The sequence below is a fragment of the Epinephelus moara genome, chromosome 17, assembly GCF_006386435.1.
Source record: "Epinephelus moara isolate mb chromosome 17, YSFRI_EMoa_1.0, whole genome shotgun sequence".
Lineage (NCBI taxonomy): Eukaryota > Metazoa > Chordata > Actinopteri > Perciformes > Serranidae > Epinephelus > Epinephelus moara.
The window spans coordinates 5,471,651-5,496,852 of record NC_065522.1 but is presented as its reverse complement, the minus strand read 5'-3'; the positions used below and the strand labels follow the sequence as shown (position 1 = coordinate 5,496,852).

At 41.7% G+C, this 25,202-nt stretch overlaps 1 protein-coding gene across 2 annotated transcripts in view; it reads left to right on the top strand.

Moving 5' to 3' along the window:
- Window positions 1–25,202, top strand: part of rtn3 (reticulon 3) — a 37,431-nt gene that overhangs the window by 4,111 nt on the left and 8,118 nt on the right. The window contains exons 2-4 of one of the 2 annotated variants that reach the window (XM_050067967.1): window positions 3,956–4,003; window positions 19,213–19,420; window positions 23,727–23,865. In XM_050067967.1, coding sequence (XP_049923924.1) covers window positions 3,956–4,003; window positions 19,213–19,420; window positions 23,727–23,865 — 395 coding nt within the window. The remainder of the gene's footprint in view (window positions 1–3,955; window positions 4,004–19,212; window positions 19,421–23,726; window positions 23,866–25,202) is intronic. The other variant, XM_050067968.1, reaches the window with a different exon arrangement.

Here is a 25,202-nt window from a genome sequence, read left to right as displayed (position 1 = left end):
AGTCACAAAGGAAGTGGCACACTTCAAAATGAGGACCTCATTTCTCAAACTACATTGCATCAGATGTTCAGGGAAGTTAGCCTTTGAATCAGTCTCTGTATTGCAGCATTACATGTAATCTAAACAGTGCTTTTTTTGTAAAAGGTACTTTAGACTTAGTAACAGATTGTTGCAGCATCAGACACCTAACAGTAATTCTCCACTCGCAGTTTGATAAGTGTAGTTAGCTGTTTAGTTGTTTCTGTGCTCATATGTCCTCATAGGAATGTTTTAATATGACCAGTCTAACCTTTACTGGGGACATCAGACCCCACCTTTTGATTTATTGCCTCTCAGAGAGTGTTCACTGATGAAAGGGGAGAATTATGTTCCTTTCCTCTGCTCTGGTAAAGTTTACATAACACTTTACCATTTTGATGAGTTAACATGATTCCAATGACTGTAATTAGCAGTAGTATCCCAAACTTAGCAATACACAGCTTTACTAATTAACACACATTTCTTTTTTAAACCTGTAATCTGCCTGAAACTAATTGGTTACATGCAGGGGTATGATTCATTTATTTCATTCATTTTTGTGTCATTCTTATCAATGCTGTTTAATGAACTCATGTTTTAGTGATTTGAAATTGCTTTTGGTTCATTAACCAAGAGGTGCTGCTCACTGTAAACCACTTGAAAGTGAAGCACACCAGCAAAGCCTTAAGGAACACGGAGTTCTTTCAGCCTCCCTCTCCCTCTGCACTTTTCTTGCCAAGTCAACCCTCCTCCCTCCACTCCCTGCTGGAGCGGACCATATCACTGAGGTCACAGGAGGCAATCGGATAGCCCTCAGGGGTGGACAGTACAGGATAAAGCAGCAGGGCAGGAATGGCAGGAGACACACCCTGCACCATCACTTCCATTAGGAGATGAGCCTAAGAAGCCAGAGGCCAGTGGCAAAGCTGACTCCTTACTCGTGTCTGCCCATGGCAGTTTAAACACAGAAGAATTGTAGTATTTGAAATGTACACTGTAGCTGCATGAAGGTAGTCTAATCCTTGTTCAAGACTCCAAAAATGACCATTTGTACAATTGGATATAGCTTAAATCTACATTACCATTTATATATTAAAGGAATAGTTTGAATTTTTTATTTTGAAGTGGGGTTGTATGAGGAACTTACGTTCCGTTACCTGTGTATTACATGCAGCAGATGTCAGTCGGTATGCCCCCAGTTTGGAGAAGCAGGCAGGATTACTGACACAGAAGCTAAGCAACATACTGTTGTGGACAGGGGGTAGCTGACATACTGTATTTTACCCACCTAAAAAATCAATATCACTTAAAGTGTACACTATATTTAGAATATTTTCACCACTTTAGCTTACTGTCAAACAGTGATTTCTGATGGAAATCTTAAACTATTATATTGCTCTATCCCGAGCCAGACTCCATACAAAAATGGTAATTTAACATCCCTGAACGGAGGAGCAGCTGGTCTGCCTCTGCCTCTGCCTCTGCCTCTGCCTCAATCACTTTGTTAGTTTGTGTTATTGTGTGACTTGGGCATTTTAAAGGTTAGTACGGACTCACCAAAATCTCACAAAAACACAGATTAACTGATTGAGGCAGCAGGAGCCCAGTAGCCCCATGTCCACTGAGCTAAAATGACTGTTTTTCTCAATGTAGTCTGGTGACTTTCATTAGAGCGTGGATGGGGAACTGAAGCCATTAAGGGCTTCCCCTTTGGAAAGGGCAGTAAGGTAAAGCGGTAGACATACTCTATAGTGTACACAGTTATTGATTTATTTATTTTTATTTTATTTTTTAAAGGTGAGCCTTTATTTAAGTGGCCAAAATACATTTTGCTGCTGCCCCCTGTCCACAGCAGTACATTGCTTAGCTTCCATGTCAGTATTCCAGCATGGATAAGTACCCCATACAACCCCACTTAATATATCCAAACCATCTTTTTTTAACAATGGATCCAATTAAAATTTGTAGTGACAAACCCACAAAGAAACCTTGCCATTACCTTTAGCTCCACAGATATTTTCAGCCTCTTTAAGCTCATTATTTTTGGGTGTGTGGCCCACAGACTTGGATCTCTTAAGCTTAATTTCTTAGCTAAAAAGCTCTGGTCAACTGGCTGTTCGTCACTTGTACCCCACCACTCAGTTGACAAACTAAGTTGGCATCCTGTTGTCGTAAGAAAGTGAGGCATCTAGCAGCTAAAATGGCAGATAATTTTCGAGAAACTATAGATGTATATAGAAACCTAACCTTAAAGGAGAATGAATGTTGGACTCCTGCAGTGGCAAGAAATAACACCAGTGGATGCTACCATTATTTTGTGTCTGCTGGGATTGTAAATGGAGAGCCATCAGAAAAACTTCACAGGGGGGACGTCATAGATGTTTTGCTTTCAGCTTGTTTATTGACTGATCCAGCAGCTCTTTTATACTCCTCTGCTCTGGTTGCATACCGGTTGTTAGACATTCTAATTTCTAATGTGTTTAGTCAGTTCTCCATATATTCAGCTTGGTTTTTGTCTCTCTCTGCTGTGTTCAGAACACCATCACATGCACTCAAGTTGTGTGTTGTCCTCTTCAGATCTGTATGTTTGTGTGTTTTTGTTTCATTTCCACAGCTTCACATTGGTCAGATACCAACAGAGTGCCTTTGTACAGAAAATATCCCAATCTGATATGTATGTGCAGATTTGTCAATAGTGAAAGTGTTTTTTGATGAACCATGACATTTAAGCATATTTTTATATTTTATAATGTGCCCAAGGATGTCTTGTATATACATATATTTTTAAGGGACTAGCATCTGCTTGCAGCCTTCTGAATTCAGCCCCCACGAATTTGCTTCTTTCAGATGTGAAATCACAAGTGAGATTTTGGGTTTGCATTGTAGTTGAAGAGTAAAGGTGTGGCGTGTTAGTAGGGCAACAGCCATGTGAATCTGAGAGATGGAATGCCGCACTGCAAGGGCACACCAACACCAACCTGCCCAGCCTGTAGAGACTGAAGGGAGACGCCCCACCTCCCTTAGCAAACCTGAAACTCTCACACATCTTCAGTCTTTACCCATGACTCAAGGTATTTTTCTCCTGGCATTCCCAACCAGTCTGATGACAAAGGAGAATGAGGTGTGAACTGCTAATGGCATCCCCTTGACCATGACACCTCAAGGATGTAATGTGCTCAAACATGAAATGGAAAATGGTTGCTTGCTCCTTGACCAGGAGTATGAGGACTGTAACATTCCTGACTGCACTCTTCTGGTTTCAGGCTTCACTTCAGATGTTGGATTCTGGTTGCAGGGATTTGCTCCCATTCAGCCACAAGAGCATTAGTAAGGTTGGGTGATAAGGTCAGGTTCACAGGTCAGCACTCCAGTTCATCCCAGAAGGTGTTGGGTGGGGTTAAAGTCAGGGATCTGTGTTTGCAGGCCAGTCAAGTTCTTCCACACTGGGGTGTTGGACACATAGTTAAGGCCATATATTGTAGATGAAATCTTTTGGCCCTGCTGGTTTTTACTGTAGCAACATAAACCATGGGAGTATTAAAGAAGAACTGGTGGTCTTTTGGTTGTAGTTGATTTGTTGGAAGCACTTCTGTTTGCTCATTGCAACACTAAAGCAAAGTGAGGTGTGCTTTTAGTGGAAGTGCTTTCTAATGAAACTTGCCTGCATAGCAAATATAAGTGCATGTGTTAAAGTTATTGTATGTTTACTGAAGTAAACAATGAGAGCATATGCATGAGGCAACTCTATTAACATAAGTATTTTCTGGTCTTTATTTTTTGAAGTGGTTTTGTATAGCATGTAGAGTTGTTAAAGCTGGATAAGATAATTCTTGTTTTCTTTTGATTTGACTGCCTTTCTTTGAATGGGTTCAGTGGACAGGACTTCTTTTCTTCCTCTTCTATGATGATCATTCTTCTGTCCTTTTTATTTTTTCAGATTCCTTTCTTTCCTCTTCGCCTGTATCTCTCATTCAGTCTCCTCAAGGCAAGTGTATGGTTCTCTTACGCTGCTCGCCTGCTCTCTCCCCTCTGTCCTGTACTCTCTCGCTGGCCTGCTGCTGTACTGCTCTACTTCATCCCTCTTTCTAGTGCCCCTCTCCTGCTCGTAAGAGTCCAATAAAAATAGAACGAACCTGCAAAGTTACCAACAACATGATGAACTGTAGACCTAACCCCAGCTCCTTTCCCAGCTCGATCGACCTTTACCCGCCCCTCCTCCTACAAACCTTGTCAAGGAATTCCATCTGTTTCCAACATAACTGACCCCTTAGTTGCTGCACTAATTGTAAGTTAGCCAGGCAGCACAGCTCCTCCTGTTTTCAATGACATATGGTATTGGTAATTTTCTTCGCCACCCCCAACCCTCACTGTAACATGAGATGAAACCTTTCTAGCTCCTGCTATAAATGGCCATCTTGCCCTATTGACAGGTTACATTGTTAGGGCTCCAGGGAATGTATCTGTGCATAGCCATAGTTTGAACAGTGGACGTTGAACTTTTAAATGTATTAAATTGACATAAATTACCAGCAGCTAAGAGTACAAATCAAAACGAGTCTGTTTGTTTCAGAATTCACTGCTGCTTGTTCTCACCGATGTCCAGAATCTTTACAGATGCCAAGAATTAGACTGGTAAAACCATACCTTTGCAGCTCCTAGCAACCTGATCCATTTCTGTTTAGGCCATCGCCTGAGCAGCAGAGATTAAATCAATAGAGCTTATACAAATATTTACACGTGATACAATTTGTGCCTCAGGTGCCATGGAGGTGATTGATAAAATTGTCATAAATCACCAGCAGTCACTAACACGAATCAAGACAAGTCTATGGCCATTTCAGAATTTACTGTTGCTTGTTCTCGCCGTTGTCTAGAATCTTTACAGATGCCAGGAATTAGACTGGTAAAACCATGCCTCCGCAGCTGCTAGCAATCTGATCCATTTCAGTTTTCGCTGCCTGCTAGCGAGCATTATTTAGGTCAGCAGCACTCACTGTAGGTTCAAGATAATCCCAAGATTGCCACCTTATTTTAAGAAAGCAGAGAAGTTCAAGTTCACATTGTGCGCACAAGAGCAGAAACCTAAAATTGGATCAGGTTGGTATCCCAGGGGGCACCAGCTTCCTGCTGCCCTAGTATCCAAGCCCAAGCTCCCCTCAGCCCGAGTAGCAAACCGGGCCCCCAGAGGATGAGTGGCACTGGAGATATCATCCACCGCCCAGCGGCCTGGGCCTGCCATCGCCTGTGGCTGCTCACTCGCCCTCCACCCCACTATCTGCTTATGGCTTTGTAGGCTTTGTGCATGTCTCACATCCTTGCTTAAGCATTAATAAATAGGTTTTCTTTGACCAGTTTTGCTTCTTTATTTTCTGATTCTTTTTGTGCTGTGATTTCATCAGTCTTAGAAGTTGTGTGAACAAATGTGAAAGTAGTGATATATTAGGATAGATACGGATGAGGGTAGATGATGACATGAGCCACAAAGTATTCTTAGTCACGTTACTATTACACACTTATGTCACAGGCATCCAACCTATTCACTCTGTAAGTGAGGAATGACATGACGTGACTGCACCCTGTGGAGTTTGAACTCTTACAGACTCATCTACTTCTCACCAAGGATATCTGACTGTAAAATATTTTATCAGTGAATCAGTGCTTGCAGTGTCAATGTAGATGCTTTCATCTGTGATCTTTAGATATTCAGTTTGGTGTATACCACTTAATGAAATTTGAGTGACAAGGAGACAAATGGTTGTGATCCTCCTCAATGTATAACCACTTCATCATGGTGAGTTGAGATTATCTCATGACATATTCTGATCCCAAAGTCAAAAACAAATGCAAATGATTTTGCTACACAGGCCACATACATAATCACTCAAGTCCAGTTACTGCAGGGAGCAGATTACATAAATCAGACGGGGAAGGCCACTGAGGCCTAATTTGGCAGATGGCACATGACTAGTGGCTTAATACAAAGCAAAGTTGTTGACAGCTTTATCTGAACCATGCTCATAAAGCTGCTCCTGACTGATAGTCCCTTTGGAAGTCTAGGTTCCAATCACGTAGCCCAGGCTCTGTCTAAAATCTGTGGATGTATTCACAGAGCATGAGCTGTTTTGGAATTTGTTTACTAGTGCAAAGCCAAAGGACTACAACGCTGTTGGTGAGATGGAAAGTCCATTCATGTGGCCTAGTTTGAACAAGGCATTGTATTGTGGCGCAGGGGAGGTGGCAGTCCAAGACAAAGTGGACCAGTCAGTTGGACCTCTGTGGAAAAGTCTGTGTCTGTACAGTGGCAGGGGAGGGGTGGGGTTATGGGATCATGCTGACAGCACAGCTAACATTGCAAGGTTCACTTGAAGTTGGAAAAATCTGGACCTGGCATGAAATAGACCAAACCAGTGTTTGTTGAAATACCTTTTTAAAAGACCTCAGTGGGTGACAGTTAAATCAGTCGGTTGGAGGTTGGAGTTCAGGTTGAGCTGGGCAGCTGATGTTCATTTCCTAATATAGCTGCCAATTCCCTGTCGTAATAGCTTGATGTTGGGTGACACGGGAGATCATTGGTGCTGAAAGGGATCATGTGATTGTTGGAACAGTTGCTTAGAACATCTTTAGATCTCTGTGGCCTCCAGGGCAGCTAGGGGCCACATGGCTTGGGAAGGGGGCCCTGCCATCATAGTGATTGTAAAAGCGACCTCAGCTGTGCGGCTGAGGAAATGGTGGTGCTGAAATGACCTGATTAACTGCACTGGGAAAGCAGTATTATCTAACTTTTGGCATATTTTTCACCAATTTGGTATGAGAGCATTACATAATTTTGATGTTATAATAGGCAGTTAGCAAATACTAATTATGTTGCAAGTAACTGACCGCAACAATGAATTCAACTCTTCTGAGTGTTCGTGTTTAACACATTTTTAAGATTTCTCAGTGTCTGAAAATAATGTGCGGAAAGCTTTAATTGGTATCCACTTGTTGTTACATGGATCCTTGTCACTGGTGTTTGGAATTTGAAACAGCAGTGGAGATCTGTAAGGAGAGCAGGAGGAAGTAAAATATCTAAGTCAGGCAGTGGCGCTTATCTCAGCAGATGACAGTTTTAGAACTGACACTCAAACCTGGCCTATACCCACATCTTTAAGACCCGACCTAACCCGACTAGACAGGTACTGCCTGATTTCAGACCTCAGCTTGACCTGCCTGATTCATTACTGACTGTTAGTTTGCCAAGCTAAAGCGGGGTTTATACTTCTGCGTTGAATCGTCATAGGCTTTGGGTAGTGGTGTACTTTACGCCATAGCCTGACATGCACCTCCCCAGAAATGTAACTACATGTCGCAGTGACGCTGACCTCCTATTATTTGTGTAACTTGTAAACCATTTCCATTAGTGGAAACCTGAATCTTTTATATATTTCTATTCCACAGATAAGACACAATAAATTGTGAACATAATAAAGCCTCCACAAAATAGTATTTGAAGGCTTGTGTGAGATTTATCCTGGCTCCGGGCTCCATATGAGTCAAGGAAAAGTCTGCTGGCCTAATTAATGCAATATATAATGTCATAGGCATATGCTAATTATGTAAACATGTTGCATATGAGGGGAAAAATGTGTCTAGCAAAAGACAATTCTTATGTTGTGAACCTTGTGAGATATAATGGAGCCAAATTTTGCCATTTTGTTAAATGTTGCCATTCTTTCCAGCTTCATATGAGAAGACCAAAAGTCTGCTAGGCTAATTTATGCAATGTAAAATGTCATAACCGTAAGCTAATAAGTTAGCATGTTGTATACATGGGGAAATTGTGTCTAGCAAAAGACAGTTCTTTTGTCAGTGAACCTTTTGATTTATAAAGGAGCCAAATTTTGTAATATTTTCATCTTTGTTAAATGCTGCTGTTGTTCCCAGCTTGATATGAGTAGACTCAAAGTCCTCAAGTTGCTAGGCTAATTTATGCAATGCCAAATGTTATAGGCTTATGCTAATAACGTTAGTATATTGTATATTTGAGCTGTCTACTTGGCATATGCACATAGACAGTTGGCACAGTCAGGGAAAGAAAAACACATTTCTAAACAAAAAAAAGGAAAATTATTAACTTAAAGTCACCTGAGCCTGAACACTAAGCAGAACACTAGGCCATATGTTTCATCAGCGGGTCAATAGGCAATGATTAGTTTAACACACCCCACTTGCTGCAGTTGCACTGTTTAGATGCTGTTTGTGCAGTCTGTCAAACAAGAATGTTACGTTACGAAAGTTGATATGGCGTTGTCAAGATGGCACCCATTCCATATATATCGTACGGGCTGGTTCTAAAGGAATGTGAAGCTCAGGACAATTTATTCACAGTTTGACAGCCATTTGTTTTGTAATGGATATCTATGGTGAAACATTATTGCAGGGGAGCCACCGGTAAAGTGTTACTTTTAAAATATCTATTAATTTCCAAACTGTCAGATGAGGTAATGAACCATGTGGCAGAGTGGGCCAGCCTCTGTTGTAGATGGCAAGAGAAAACCCTGTCATAAAAGAGAGAAGAGAGGTTGGCAAATTATTAAAATATTTTTTGCATCGTGGCTGTGAGTGTGTGACTGTCTTCATTCACACAATAGAAAACACTGTACAAGAAAATCACTATGCAGCGACATCAACCTTTACTTTACAAAAAATAAATAAATAAAATGAATTATATTATATTCTGCAATACAAAAAAAGGCCTTGGAGTAAGTACAGGCAGTTTTTTTTTTTATCTCTGTGACATTTGGCTTGTTTTCTTTTCTTTCTTGTTTTTTTTTTTTTTTTGAAGCATTTTATATCTAATTTCCATGTTACTTCAGTTTTGTTTAATTCCATGGTGATCTCTGTTGAAAGTGCCCTATGTGGTAACCAGTAGCAGATATAATGGGATTAGACAATTAAGTGTCACCAGTTATAACCTTTTCTCCTTTTTTTGTGACATTTTTTATTTTGTTTTTTGTAAAATTGATGTGGGGGCTTAACTTAACACACATAACCTAAAAATACTTGGGACTAACATCAGATTACATGAAACTAAGAGAAGAATAATTGATAACTATTCTGGGTTTTGAAAAAAATCACACACCATCTCCTTATTTATTTCAGCTACATATGTATGAAGAGAACCGGTTCCAAATCAAAACCTTTTCAAAGGTAGTAGTTACGAAAGAAATAATGTTAACTGTTCACAAACAACCAGTCAAATGAACACTATCAAAAAGAAATTGCTTTCAAGCCTGCAAGCGTATAGCAAGTTATGTACTTACTATACAAATTGCAAGTGACATGCAGTCCCCACAGCCACATGTGGTGAGATCAGTGAGATTTTATTTCTTTTGCTGCTTCATCTGATCATTCAGATACCTTAAGTTGCCATACTGAGTGCTGCCTGATGGCAACTTTGTGGAGTAGTTAAGAGCAGCATGCAAAAACTGAAGATCATCCATTATATGAATCTGCCTTCCATGACGCAATGCATGAATGCTTGGGCTGCAACATTAAGGCCTCGCTGAATAATATTAGAAGTGCATGGGAGTTTAGTGCCTGTGATTTACATGACCTCCCCTCCTTTTTCCCCTTGGCTGTCGTTCTTCATGCTCGCCAATGCAGACAAAAGAGTGGTCCTGGGCTCGGACAAGCCCTGCGAAGGTGTTGCGACATCCCTTCGCTTTCCTTCTCAACCTGGCTCATTCACTCCTGGTAATTATGGGAGTGAAGCAGGTCCGCCGGATGGACAACCGGACTCACCGATAAAGACGTCTCCTGTATCGGAGCGAATAAAGGCACTGGAGGCACTCGCTGCCAAAAAGAAGGAACCTGATTTTAGAAGCGATGGAGGTTACTCTCACTTCAGAGACCGCCATCACGAAAAATCTCCCACGGAGACCTCCAAAACTCCCACTGAGACCCCTAAAACTCCCACTGAGACCCCTAAAACTCCCACTGAGACACCCAGAACTCCCACTGAGACACCCAAAACTCCCACTGAGACACCCAAAACTCCCATTGAGACCCCCAAAACTCCCATTGAGACCCCCAAAGCTCCCACTGAGACCCCAAAATCTCCCACTGAGAAATTCACATCACCTGTCCAGAAAAGAGGAGGTTCTGCTGATCAGGAGTCACCAGAATCCCCCTTTGAAGTACTTGGAGATTTAAGACAAATGAATGAATTTGAAGAAACAGAAGAGTGGATGAAGGCCCATTTACCTCCTGTGCCAGACTTTGATGCTGTAAATTTAATCAAAGGCACCCTGACTTCAGACAGTGTTGCGTCAAAAGAGGAGAAGGAGCCTGAAATGGTTATACCAGATGCTCCTGCTGCTTTTGCCGGTGTCCCCGATGCTTTCATGGATTCTCCTGCTGAAGCTCCAAAACTGAAGGATGAGTTCAGTGATGCACAGAAACAGACGAGTGTTGAGGAGGAATCAGAGTTTGACCTCAGCTTCTTGCCAACAGCCTACATGTGGGATCAGCAGGAAAAATCAGGTGCCCCGGCTCCATCAAATCTTGATTCAGTGCTTCCAGCCTCACCTGCACCTCCTGCAGGCTTTGGCGCACCATCTCCTCCCGTCTCTCCACCAGTTGGCACGGATGCAAAACAGAGTGTTTTGGATGACAAGAAGACCAAGTGGACCGGAGATCTGGAGCCTCCAGAGGCAAGCGAAGCGGACAGCTCAGGAGAATCAGACGACACTGTCATTGAAGATGGTATCACTGTTCCTGCTTCTGTTCCTCCTCCATCTTCTGATACGGCAGTTTCAAATGATCCCACCACTACAGCTGCTTCCACAGCTCCCAATATTTCCTCTGAGGAAAAGGAGACTCCTCCACCGAAGTCTGAGAGGAAGCTAATGCAGGTTCCAACAATAAATGTTATTGAGACGGACGAGCCAAACTACAGTGATGAGGAGATGGAAATGGAACTTGAGCCAGAGGAAGAAGAGGACTATGAGGTCGTAAAAGACCCCGCTAGAGAGGCTCCAAAAACCACAGAGCCAGAGGACGGTAAAAATGAACCACCCAAAACACGCCCCATAGAAACTGAATTCATGGAAGGCTACTCACCTCCATCCTCGCCTGTGGACTCTGATGCTGAATACTCTCCTAAACACAAAATATTGAAATCTCTTCCTGAGACAGTACATCAGGAATCTGCATCAAAACCTGAGGCTCTGCCCAATGAAGCACTATCTGAAAAATCACAGACCACTTCCAACCAAGTAAACGATGAACCCTCCCCTTTCACAGTCACAAATGAAGAAGTGGACTTCCCAGACAATGATGATGAGTGGTCAGATGAAGCACAAGATATTTTGGTCAGCAAATCAAAGGTGGATGAAAAGAGCAACACAGCTGCAAAAGAGGCTTACATGGAGACAGCTCACCTTCCTAAAACCAGCTTCATGCAAGATGATATATATGACAGGCAGTCATTTGATTATGATTATGATGCATCTTCTCCCTTAGATGACATTGATGACAAAGGGTTAAACAATGCCAAGGAGCGGTTTCTTTCTGATCCTACTCAAATCCATGCTGAGCCACTGAATGAAAGCAGTCGAAATCTGGACAATTTCACGTCACTAAATGATGACGAAGCCTTCCCCAAGCCAAGTCAGCCATCTCTAAGAGAATATCCCCAAGACCCGTATTCCTCTTTTCGAAGTGAGAAACAAGATTTCAATAAGACGACTACCACTGACATTGTTACAGATAATATGGCAAATGGCAACTCCCTTCCAGCACACGAAATTGGCTCAAAGATCCAGCAGGACACAAAAACGGGTCACAGTGCACCTGACACAACAAGCAACCCAGAAAGCATTGAGCCTGACGGCTCCATTTCTGAGCCTTCAGATAGCTTTGTGGAGTTTATGCGAGAGTGCCTGAAATCAAGGCAGGATGAAGAACCTGACAACACACACCAAACTTTTCCTCCCAAGAACAACCTGCCTACTTCCCAGTCCCCTCCAACCATGGTGATGGATCTTGAACAAGAACAGCTTACGATCAATGCTCTGAAAGAACTGGGCAGTAGTCAAGAGGAGGAGGAGGAGGTGGTGTCTCTCCAGTCGAAGGTTCCTGACCTAGGCAAAGCAAATCCCAATGCAACATCTACACAGCAGTCTTCCTTTACCTCAGCACCTAATCCTCCATGTCCCCAAAGCAACCGTGTGGTTGACAGCACATATTCCAAAGAGGTAGAAGCCATTGACGAATGGGTGGCTGAAGCCTATCATCTTGCTGAGCATGTGTTGACAGCAATACTAACCCACTTATCAGGTAACACCTCTTCCTTACGGGCGGTAGGCCTTCTGACCTCATGCAGTCACCTCAACAGGACCCCTTACCTCACTTGCACCTTGTAACTGCCTGCTCCTTTTCAAAAAGCGTCTGTTTTTAGATTTTGTATGTATGAACAGGCTTTATGGTAAGACAAAAACACCCATTTGGTGATTACAGACGGATCTCTTTCCAGCCATCTGCTTCTTTTGGCTTGGTGACAGTGGCCTGCCCTTTGATTCAGGGGGCTAGTCGCCACTTCTTGTCACCTGTCAGCAAAGACTTATACTAAGAGCATAAAGGCCTTCATATTCCTCAAATGAACTTGGTCAGACATGTATAAATTCAGGTGTTTATAACAGTTCTTCAAGGCCACATTCTGCACTTTCATAGTGTCCCTTTTAAAGGCATGCATAGTGTTGTGCTTAGTTGTATACACAAAAGTAATTGTGTGAAGAGGCACACCTGGCCACTAACATAGGCGTGCCAAGCAGATTGTGTGTATATATATATATATATATATATATAATTTGCGCGTGTTAGTGAAAATTAAATCTTTTTTTTTTTTTTTTTTGTTGGTGTACCTGACCAGGCCAAAACCACAATATCAAAACGAAATGGAATGTCCATTGGAGGTTCAGGTTAGAAGCCTCTTGGATGAGGTGCACAGTGTCTTGTCACCTCAGTACAGTTAGGGACGGAAATCCCCAGGCACTTCCTGATTCAATTTGATTACGATTCAGAGGGCTACAGTTTGATTATAAAAGGATTATACGTGCATGTTGAGGCATTCAGTTTTGTGAAGATAAGTTACAAGTTAACTTTAGCATATCGGTGCTGTGCACTGTCCGGGTGCTGCACTGCACTGTTCTCCCGGTTGAGTTCTGCCACTTTCGTTCCGTCAACATCATGTTTTTAACAGACATTTAGATAAGTGATTATTGACATTAAATAAGTAAATCGATACCAAATTGTCCGCATCGCGATGCATCTAAGAATTGATTATTTCCCCCACCCCTAAGTACAGTACCGTATTTCTATGTCTTGTCACTTATTGTCCAACATATATTATAGTAACAGTATTTCTGTCATAAATTAATATCTGCTTACCAATATGTTGGTCAGGCTCTAAAAGGAAGTGTAGTTGCTTGAAATTGAACTAGGTTCACTGGTTTTGTGAGACTTTGACTGTAGATTAGCGAAATGGTTGATTGTATACAGTTTTGTTTGTTTTATCATTGAGATGATAACATTTTTATCACACAACTTTCAACAGTTTACTGGTTACATGTCACTTATTGTCTCTTTCATTCCAAACCACTTACAATTTCGCAAAGTTTATCTCATGAGAATGTAATTTTGTAGATTGAGTTGATCATGAGTACATTCCATCATCATCTGGCCTGCACTAACACAACCCATAGTCAGAAATGCAAATTATTACAGCATGACAGCACTTGTGCCGACTAAATGTCAAAATGCAGTCAGGTAATTCGAGCAGGGGTTCTCGTGTCAGAATATCTGAACACCTTATACAACAAGGAATACTGACACAGCTCCTTGGGAGAGCCACACCTCTCAATGTCCAGGGAAATCCCCTTTGGACTTACACTTAACACTAAGTGGCATTTCATAGTTATCATAATAATAATTATATTATTGGATGTTATATTGCCCAGCCCTGGTCACACTTTTGAAGAGATTCTGTCAAGTAGTTCGTTATGTATGCATCTATAGAATATAATATAGAAAAGTCTTGGTCTTGACAGACATACAGGTTTATTCGACAGTATACTAAAGCTGTAGACGCTGCAGTTGGCACAGAGATTATAGTAGCCAAATCCCAGTGGAGTGTGCTATATGGACACAAAGGCTGCATATGGTCTAGTGATCCCCACTCCATTTGAGCTTTTGACCCTGTCCTGCCCTCTGTCCTTTACAGCTCGGCAGTGGTCCATTGACAGAGAGTGGGTGGGGGTTTAAAGATGGCGCCCAAGTGTTGGCTTGCAAGAACCTTGGAAGTCACGGGGTACAGTCAATCCCTAGTGTCAGGTTTCTGTCTTGATGCAACTTTCCACAGCACTCTTGATGAAGACTGTGTCATGATGACAAGGCATGACACAAAAAGCAAAGTTATGCAAAATTAATATCTCTCTAATTATTTTTGATGTCGTTATTCATACTCTGCTTTCAGGCAAGATGCTATCTCTGGAAATTAGTTTGCTGTCAGTCATCACTTGTCCAGTCCTTCTCTCTTCCTCAAAGTCCAGCCATCCATTTTCCTCTAAAAACTGTCATAAATATGTGAGCTGATCTAAACCACCTTGTATCATGCACCCCAGCTTACTTTGATTATTACTCCTCATTTAAAGTTGACCAGTGCAAGGGCAAAGTACTGGCAGGTATTATTTTTCAGGAGTCCCATCAGCCAGTTCTGCAGTACCCTCCCCTTCTCTGCAAACATGATCTCAATTCCACACACGCATGCACAGAGGCTGGTATGCAGACAGTAATCCTAACACATTCAGTGGTTCGTCTACATGTGTTGAATATTTTAACCTAGAGTTGGCACAGCAGAGAACAAAGTGCTGGTGCTCTGGCAACCAGAAACTAAAAGCCACTTTACAAAAGAGACAAAAGTTCAGCTTTATTTTAAAGCTGTTATATTCACTGCTCCGTGAGGCTTGTTGGCCATGCATATAATGTAATTGTTATCTAATTGTGATAATAAAGACTTAGTGTTGAAGAGGAAACCCTGTTTTGTGTCGTGTTCTGTAGAGGAGCCTGTGTTGTTGAATCCTCCCCCTCCAGCATTGAGCTTGAGCTATTTTAGTGCTTCTCTGCAGTGCTGCTCCACAACTCTGCTTATTAGGCGGAGGGGAGTTTGTTTCAGTCGGTCTCCCTGTTGTCATGATGGATATGCTAGACGTTTGCTGCATTGCCACACAAGCTTTTGGTCAAAAATTGTCAAAATTCTGTCACAGCCACCTGTCAGTGAAATCCACACTGCGGGAGCCATAATTGACTCTCTTAATTTCTTTGTGGGCTTGTTCTAATACCAGACTTGTTGTCAGGGCCTTACAGATTAGTTTGAATCAAGCATTCCATTTGTGGTCAGATTTGTGTTAATCCTCCGTGTGAAGATTTGTAAAGTGGAGGAAAGGCACATGTAAATACTTGAATCAAACAAAACCTGTAATTGTGTTTGGTATTTGACTCTCACTAAGTTTTCTGTCATGGACCTGTGATGTCTTGTTTGTTCAGGTTACTATCTTGTTTTAGTCAGAAGGAATTACTTAAGTCATAATGTGTACGGTAATGGGGTCACATGAAAAATAGAGCAAGCTTTGAACAGGCTTAATGGCTTGTTACTTAAAATAATCTTATTGCCACATACTCCATTGGAACAGTTAGTAATTAATTTACACTGCTCATAATGTGTTATGGCTGCCCATCATTGTTTGGTTTTTTTTAGCCAAACTTAAGACGTAAAAAACTAATTTGAGACAGCTAGATTACTGTTAGTACCTACTGTAAACTCGGACTTGTCGATCTCACCGTTGAAAAGCAGAAAAATAGCTTTATTTCAGCCTGTAGTCTTTCTGAATCTGCAATATGTTAGTCTGGCGGTTTAAACTTGTGTCCTCTCACAGTATTGGTGATTAAAAATGGAGTTTCAGTCCTTTTAGAGAAAGATGCGTTGAGTTGTTTGACTGTTTACTTACAACACAGTTACATTCACAGATAACCGAGCCTCCTGCCTGCCAGTCAGACTGCATCAACCCATAGACTTTCTCGAGGGTGTCCAGTGGCTGCTCACTCTGCTGCAATTCAGTGGTTAACAAGTGGAGCTAGCTGCTAACAGCCACCGCTGCAACTAACAAACTCCACAAAGCCATTCAGACACACACAGCTGCTTATTTTCTGCTGAATTACAGCTTACAGCTTGTGTTAACAATTGACGCTGTGAGTGTTTTGCACGCAAGCAAGCACAGACTAGTTACTGGTGTTTTACGCTCCAGTCTCATACTATATGGAATTAGAAAATAATTGCAAGCACAGACAATTTCAACTTTAGTTTAAAGCATTTTTCGAATACGTTTTACTGCCTTATAGCCCACCACAAACATTGTAGTCCCATCTCATCAACAAAGAATGAAACATACATTTTGTCATTGTCGTTATTATCAAAGATCTAGTTTTAGCTTGTCAGCGTCTTCTCTTCATCATAGAAAAAAGGTTATTGAAAAACTTTTTTTTGTCATTTTTTTGTTTTAGTCAATGACATTGTGTCATATCTCAGCTACCAGTTTAGAGAGAACATTGGTCCTGAAAGTCCACTGATGGGATTAGGTATGATTGTGTACAGTATGACTGTGCCAAGTTGTCTGTCTCCCATTATGCCCACTGTGAGACAAAATAGCAGCTGGCTCAGATTCAGATGACATAGACACGTCATGCCTATAGATTTATTTACTGCATCGGTGGTGACAACACACTGTACACTGTACAGCAAGACTTTCAAGATCTGAAAAAAGTAGATGGTATTTTTTTGTGGAACATATGACATCATTTAGCTAAAAGCAGGCAAATGTGCTTGTAGTCTCAAATGGTGTGGTGTGCTTACCTGCATGAGCAAAGTTTGTGCTTCTGATAATAACCAGTAGAATCAAGTTAACACACCATTAAACTAAGTATTAGCAAACACCTTTTTTGTGTTCTTAAATGTGAATTGGCACTTGTGATGCCAGTAGAAAGGTAGTTTTAGTGTGTTGGTTGAGTCTGTTTGTGCTCCTGTAGGCCTGCGGTTGTGTGTGTGTGTGTGCAGCTTTAAGAGCAGCACAGTGAAAGCAGGCCACTGCGCCTCAGCAGCCACTGGGACCTGAGCAGAGTAGAGCCAGGGCCAGAGACTGAGAGACAGGGACAGAGAGATAATGAACGAGGGCCGTCAAGCTCCGGCTGCCTCCCTGTGGGTACCGGCAGCAAAGCATGCTGGGAGGACACGCACCCCTGCAGTGCAGGGTGAGGAAACCCCGCTCATTGTTGCTGTCAGATGAAAACATTCCATCTCCAGGGAAGTCTGCTTTTTTCCCCCAGATGACAACTGTGCAGTCTAATGTTGTCATATTTTATAACAAGGGGCTGTATGAATCCATTTGTGCCCAGTTGTCAATCCACTGACTTAATGGATGAAAATGATATTGTACCTGAGTTAAGAGGTTTTCAGAGTCTCATTGTAGATCAACAGACAGAATGAGGAACAATAGAGTTCTGTTTGTGTTTGAGCCTCACAGCAGTGCTGCTGCTGCTGCAGCTGCTTTTCTCTCACAGACTTATAAACAGCTTCAGCTCTGGCTGTGCTGAGCATTATGCTTGTTTTTTGAAATGTCAGACAAGCCATGTGCTGATAGTAAATATAATGCAAAATTACATTTTCATTAACATTTCTCTCCAATTCATCTAAATATGTTAAACTAGGACAGTGATTTACTAACAGCCTGCCATTTGTCAGATCATTGCCCATTTTTACTATGCTGCACTAAAGGATGACAAATAATTTTGTAAACAAAAGAGAAACAAATGTTAAATAAGGTTTCTGCAACGAAGAATGTGTGTGACATGTGCATCTTTGGGCGTGTGTATGAATCTGCGTGAACCTGAGCTCTGTCTTCAGAGCTTCACAACTAATGTACATTTGTGAGGGATACCAGATTGCATGCATAGACAACAATAATATAATCACAGACCTCCAACATGGTGGCCTTAAGAGCCTGCTGCAAGTCTATATACCTACTGGTTTATTAGATAAACTGAAATTGAATCCAATTCATTATAACAGCCCTGCAACATATCTTGTATTTATGAAGCTTACCATGTAAGCCAGTGATGAGTTTTAGTTGACACTTTGTAGTGGTGATAATTCATTAATTTCATGGTCATTGGTCAGTTTTAGGACTTTAGATGGTTGCGGTGTCATATTGGACTGCAGTGTTTCTAATGTTCTCTTCATCCACATTTACTAACTGTACACAAGACATGTCTGATATATAGTTCAAATTCTACCTGCTTTGAAATCCTGTCACGGTCAGGAACAGGAAAATAGCTCAAGGTATAAAAATGTCCTCTGGATTCCACACTAAGTTAAAGTTGGGCTGGTGAAGGCTCATCTATGGGCAAAATATGTGCATTAACAACACGGGTCACTTGGATTTTGGATTTTTGGAGTCTGTGACCCATGAAGAAGCTAGTAGCTGTAGCTGTTGTCAGTTTCCTGTGATGTGAGACTGAAGGTCCTATATACCGTGTGTTCCCATTAAATTAGCTGGGGCACTGAAGCGTGAACCGTCCTTGAGGCGTCAGCCCACGTGGTTTCCCCACCACTTACACGAGGCTTTTTTTAAATACACCCTTTTTTCCCCAAGCAGAGGGAAGGCGTGGCAGTCAAAGAGAGCCAGCCCATTCTAGCATTACATAACCACCTTGTATAGAGGCGATCACTTCTGCATGCACAACTCCTCACAGGACATGCATACAAACATGACGTGCCTCTGTAGTAGCATGCCCTCCTCAGTTGTTCTCAGCTGCAGGTGCTAAAGGAGATTTATGGTGTATATTTATGTTTTATTGGGCCAGAGTTGCAGAGTTGGAGTTTTTCTCCAGGCCTGGCACATAGACATACTGTAGTTCTACTACCTCTTTTTTTTAAATTATAAATAAATAAAAGGTCGTTATAGGCTTCTAGGTTATTCATACGTGGCTGGGTCTTAGGACAAAGCATCATATTGCAACTAAAGATCATGATATCTCATTGTATGTCAGTTCTGAGCAAACTGCTGTGAGTCTGACCCCGTCCCTCTAACCTCTCCTCTGCAGTGAAGGACCTGATCCACTGGCGAGACCCCAAGAAGTCGGGCTTGGTGTTCGGGGTGTCCATGCTGATGCTGCTGTCGCTGGCAGCCTTCAGCGTCATCAGTGTGGTCTCCTACCTGCTGCTTGCCCTGCTCTGTGTCACCATCACCTTCCGCATCTACAAGTCTGTTGTCCAGGCCGTGCAGAAGTCCAGTGAGGGACACCCCTTCAAGTAAGACCAAATCCTCTCTAGACAGCCTTACTTTGAGCTTTTTCTCCCTGTTGTCTAGGGGATTAAGAGCAGAAAAAAAATTACTGTGATGCTCAAACTGGCATAGTTTCTCTCAGTGTTATTTCTAAAAAAGAACATTGGTTACCAAATCAGTTTATCAACCCCATCAAGCAGAAAGGGCCGTCAGTTTATTCTGAGTTGCTCCTTAAATATTTGTGGTGTTCTGATATCTGTTGATCTGTATGTAAAGCGCTTCTTCTTTTTCACATTAGAAAAAAAAATACTAGTTAAACTTGAAGTGTTGATATGGAAATGCATGAAGAAAACTGCATTTTAAAATTCTCATTAATTCCAATATCTTAACATTTCTGAAACACTGTTTCTGAATGTGAAGACATGAGACTCGTTTAGAGGCTTATAGCAGCTGAAGTAGCAGAAATGCCAGGAATGCTAGCTAGGCCGCTAAACGCTATGGGACGCACACTGAGAAGCTTTGTACGTGCTGCTGCAAAGTTTGCAGCACTCCAGAAGAAAACATTCACCCAGAAAAAAGATTTAATATCCTACCCTTCTATATTAAATAATGTAAGGAGCATACATTATTGATTGTGATATATATTAACTCATTGCAGTGCACTGAGCCAGGTTGTCTCCTTGCACTGCCACATGTTTTAAACCACTGCCTTGTCTAAAGCATTATACTACAGGCAGCTCTAAAGACTACCCAGTTTCAGAGTGTTAGAGGGCAGCCATGGCATCAAGGCCTGATGTAACCTCTGCCTTCTCTGCTTTTATTTATAGAACAACTTTTATGGCGAGGCCAGAGTTGAGAACACAGCTCCTCTTCAAAGGCACAACACTAAATCCTCCTCATAGATTTTTTTTTAGCCTTTAACCAGATAAAGCAGATAAGGAGACAATGGGAATTGATTTATTGTTGTGAAAATAGCACAGCTGGAATATCTGTGAGGTAAAAAGATGCAGTTGAGGCTGTGTGTGAGTATTTTCCTGGGTTACCCACTAGGGTTGCAGCGGTATGAGATTTTCACTGTATAACCATTTCAGAAAATATCACTGTTTCACAGTATTATCAGTTACAGTGACCCTTAAAAGAAGACAGGAGTTGGGTTTTTTTTTTGGTTAAACAAAGACTTAAATATAGATAAACCATTTTTAAAACAGAAGTATGTTTCAAAAGTCTGACAGGCAGTTGAGGAGGAAGGAAGTGTGCACATGCAGGTGAGATTCTCTGTCCAGTTGCTTTTTTTAAATACCACAGCAGGGCTCGACAGTGCGAGCGTTTCACTTGCATTTGCGACTAAAAATAGGTGTGTGCGAACTGTAAAAAACATTTAGGGGCACATGTGTGCATAAAAAATCAGCTGAAGCAGCCTATATTTTTGTTAATGAAAAAATATGATAATCTAACCGCAAATGTTGGAGGAACTCCAGCCGCCTTCCCTCTTCCCCGTGTGACACGGTTATGAGCGGTTTTCCAAGCCACTGTCGGCACAATGAATATCGCGACGCCAAGGGTAGCGGTGCCGCTTTGTCAGGCGTTGCTGCCGCCAAGGGTAGCGGTGCCGCTTTGTCAGGCGTTGCTGCCCTCTCCATAGACAAACAATGGGACAACCAGCGCAAAGTGGTTTTACAGCTGATCATGTGTAGAGGCCTTTAGGGACCATTCGCCACGGTACCGCTGCTGGGCAGGGTGGAAATAAAGCCCTTTTCACACAGAGCGCGGAAAGCGCAGACCTCTGCCGACGAACCCATTCATTGTGTATGTGCTACCGCGGGGCAAGAGCACACCACTCTGCCGCCGAGCTGAGCGGCGCGCGCCACCAGCCTGCGCTCAAATTGAAATTTTTTTTAATTTCACCGCAACGCGCTGTGACGACACCTCGGCACTGCACGTCCAATAGCAGAGAAGAGCCTGAAGTAGACCCGAAAGCGGTCACCATGGAGCTGTAGCTCCTGAACGAGCCTGTACTCCCCCAAATCCTGTCCTCTGCGCCCTACCCCGCGGTGGGCGCCGCGAAAGCTCTGTGTGAAAGAGGCTTAAGTCCTGCAGAGTTTCAGAGGACCTGGAGAATGTTTTAGGATAGTAATAACATTATATAAGATAATCATATTGCAAAGATAATATATGTAAGATAATAACATTAAATACAAAATTAAATTGCAATACTTTTTCAAAACTTGATAATTTTACCTTTCTGTACGTTTTGTATACAAATTCATTAAATAATTTTGCTTGCAAATGTCTATTTGCATCACGTTTATTATGGAAAACACATTTTTTGATCAATTTACATTGTGCCCCTGAAGTTCTTTGTGCGCTCCTTACTTTTTCAACTTAGGAGCACATGTGCTCCTTGGGAAAAAAGTTAGCGTCAAGCCCTGCTTTGAAAAGTTTTCAGTGTCGAGTTTCATTAGCATTAACTTAATATGGCAATCTTAAAGATTTCAGACCTGGTTGATGAGGTGGCACTTGCGGTTAATGTGGTAACAGAAAATGTGGTTTAATACTACTGGTCACGGGCAGCAAAACAAATTATTATTGTTTTCATAAAGAAGTCAGGCAATAATTGGCCTTTTTGCCATCTTTCTGTGAGTACCTGTGATCTCATTTTTAAACTGCAAACGTCATGACTCTGCTAACAGCAGGGTACAGCGAAAAGAGTTTGTTACCTCACTAGTCTGAGCTGTGCAGGCTGTTGCCCGCAGCTCTTCATCTAACACACCAAACCGACATCAAGGAGCTAGTGAAAGCAAAGGCTGACTGTTTTGTTGTCTCAGCCAAAAAGTGGCACTTGAACACACCACGACTAAAGCCATGGGCCAACTAGCATGTACATTTTGCACCTACATGAGGAGTTAATAACTCTCCACACCAGCAGGCGGCGATAGTCTGTATTTGTTATTCAAAAAGGAACCCAGGTGACCAACAGCATGGATTCAAGATGCTAGTCAGCCAGTTAGCACTGTAATAACACAACCTGATGGTGAAGGAACAAATAATATTTACCATGTGCTAGCAAAGAACCCCACAAACAATTACACACCATTTCTGCTAAAGAGCTCAGTAGCCAAAAACATAATTCTACCCAATATAACGGGTTTGTTTCAATCTCACGCCATCTTGACTTAAGTTGATTGTTTAGTATCCTCACTTCCCTGTCTCCTTTTGTGCATCGAGCTGGACTGCCGCTCAGAGTGAATTTATTCACCGACAGCCGATTCAACCAGCTGAATGGGCTGAAAAACAGCCAACAAGGGTTGACTAGTGCCAATGGTGTGGGACACACCGCACAAACTAGGGCAAGATGCTCATCGGCGGCCTGACATGACCAACTGCCGACCGTCTGCTTGTTGTGTCAAGGCCTTAACAGCTCACTGTGGTTGCTCCAGACTGTACCATTGCTCCCTCCAATATTTCAAACTGATCCCCTGTCAACAAATGCCAAAAATTATGCATTTTTGATAAACAGTAGTGGTAAGTGCTAAGTTAACTGAAAAACATGCTGCATTTTGTGCGACTGCTTCATAACTAAAGTCAACTGTGTTTGGCCAGTAAAATGCTTTTAATGTGAAGCTGTAGCAGCAGGAAATGTTCAGTTTGCATTAGCAGTAACTTAATACAGCATTTTTTCCTAATGTCACCCTTGAAACCTGAATACTGCAAATATATATATTGCAAAATTTCCATCTGTGAGCCATAGACCCAATCACCATTCTGTGACCTCATTCAGCTATAGTTAGCAACTTAACTTTGACTAAATATGTTTTTAGTATGAGCTATCCTTATACAACAGGGGTAACTGTAACTGAAGGTCTGTCTCTAATAAAAGCCTGTTGCCATTTAAGACCCTTTCCTTTGCAGTGGAAGTAAATAACTTAGAGGAATTCATAGTAGATCTAATCCACACAGGAAAAGGAAGAATTTCAGTAAATTTTATTGTTTTGAAACAACTCTTCCACTGCTTCAGTTTCAAAACATCGTGTCTGACTCTCCAGTATTTCAGACTGGAAAGTGGGTTTTGAAAGAAAGAAATGTCTAGACTTGCTCAAGTAATCATTGAGCCATTGGTTTTGACCAACAATCCTATAAACAAACCTCCAGACCTTTGTACTACGTGCTGTGAAAACTCTGCTTTTTTTTCAAGCCTCTTAGAAAAAAAAGCCTCTAATTAGTTTCCTCCTTAAAGCTTTTCATCACATGATAGTTATGTATGTTTTCCTGCAGCACTGTCGGACTCTTAGCCTCATTTTATTCTCACCTTCCTCTCCTCCTCCCTCTCTGCAGAACACTGATAGATAAGGATGTCAGCATCCCTCCCGAGACTTTCCGCAAGCACGTGGACACCAGTCTGACCTACATCAACCGAGCCCTGAAGCAGATGAGCCGCCTCTTCCTGGTCGAGGACCTTGTGGACTCCCTAAAGGTGAGCAGCTCCGACCTTCAGTCGCTGTCCGCTGTCATCCTCAGTTTGGATCATTTAGTCTGCTTATAACAGGGATTTATTTCCACTCTGTCCCATAAAGACTCCCCTCTGGGGTGCAGCCTATTTATAACTCTGATTGGTGCTGTAATAACTCATCACAGGGGGAAATCAGTCAAATTATAGACAAGATTTTATCTGTATATGAATCTGATAATATTATTGGATAATAATCATTTAGAGAATCTGAACAGGTAGATTGGAACACAACAACTACAGTTGGAAACTTCCAATTAGGTCACACCGTTTATCCAGCTGTCATGAAACACATCTGTCTCACTGTGATCTACAGATGTGCCTCTAGAAGCAGCCAATCAGCATTTCAGTCCTTAAAAATGTTTGAATAGGAGATTTCATGTTATCACAGGACAAAGGAGGCGAGACAGTACAATAGTACACATTTTCAAGATTATCTAATCTAATTTTATGAACATGTTGCAATATGTTGAAGAAACCTCCATGTCAGATAACAAGGGAGCAAAGACCAAAGCAGTATGTCCTAATTTAGTCTGTGGTTTGGTCATCCTTGATGAAAATGGGTGTGGACAATGATGTAATGACCAAATACACACTCATAGATCAAAGGGCAGATGTAAAGTGACTGTCATCAAGAGTCAGCATTGTCTCCTTTCCCATTGTGCAACAGTCACAGTGATATTACCAGTGTTAGTTTAAAATGTTTTTAACAAAGATGATGAACAATGTATGTAATGTTGAATTCCCATCTGTATATAAATGAAAATATAACCACAGTACTGGAACATAAAATAAGGGTGTTCAGGCAGTTTAGAAGATTACGAATAAGTGACTGAAATAAGTTGGGGGAATAATATGAAAAGCTTTAGGTGCCAGTGAGTGCTGAATAAAATGTTTTAGATAAAGCTCACAAGTCTGCAAATTGTGTCGTTGTTGATCATAATTGGTCAAACACAATGTGTGTAGGCCTGTCACCATTACTACTTTGGACAGCATATTGTCCCAGAAATAACTGCGATAAACAATATTATTGTCACTTTGAGGCCATTGTATACCACAACTTTCGAATAGCATATGAGAAAAATATTTAGCATTTTTTAAAAAGTAAATAACATCTGCCAATACATACAAGAAAGTATATATAAAATTGTAGTACCTCTATAGCCTAAGTTTACTAAGGTTGAGACAAATAATATAACAAAATTTGGCCAACAAAAACAAAGCCAAGTGATGCCTCTTGCAACAATAGGCAAACTTAGTAAAGCTCCAGGAGCAAGTAAAACAACAAAAGCATTATCAGTACA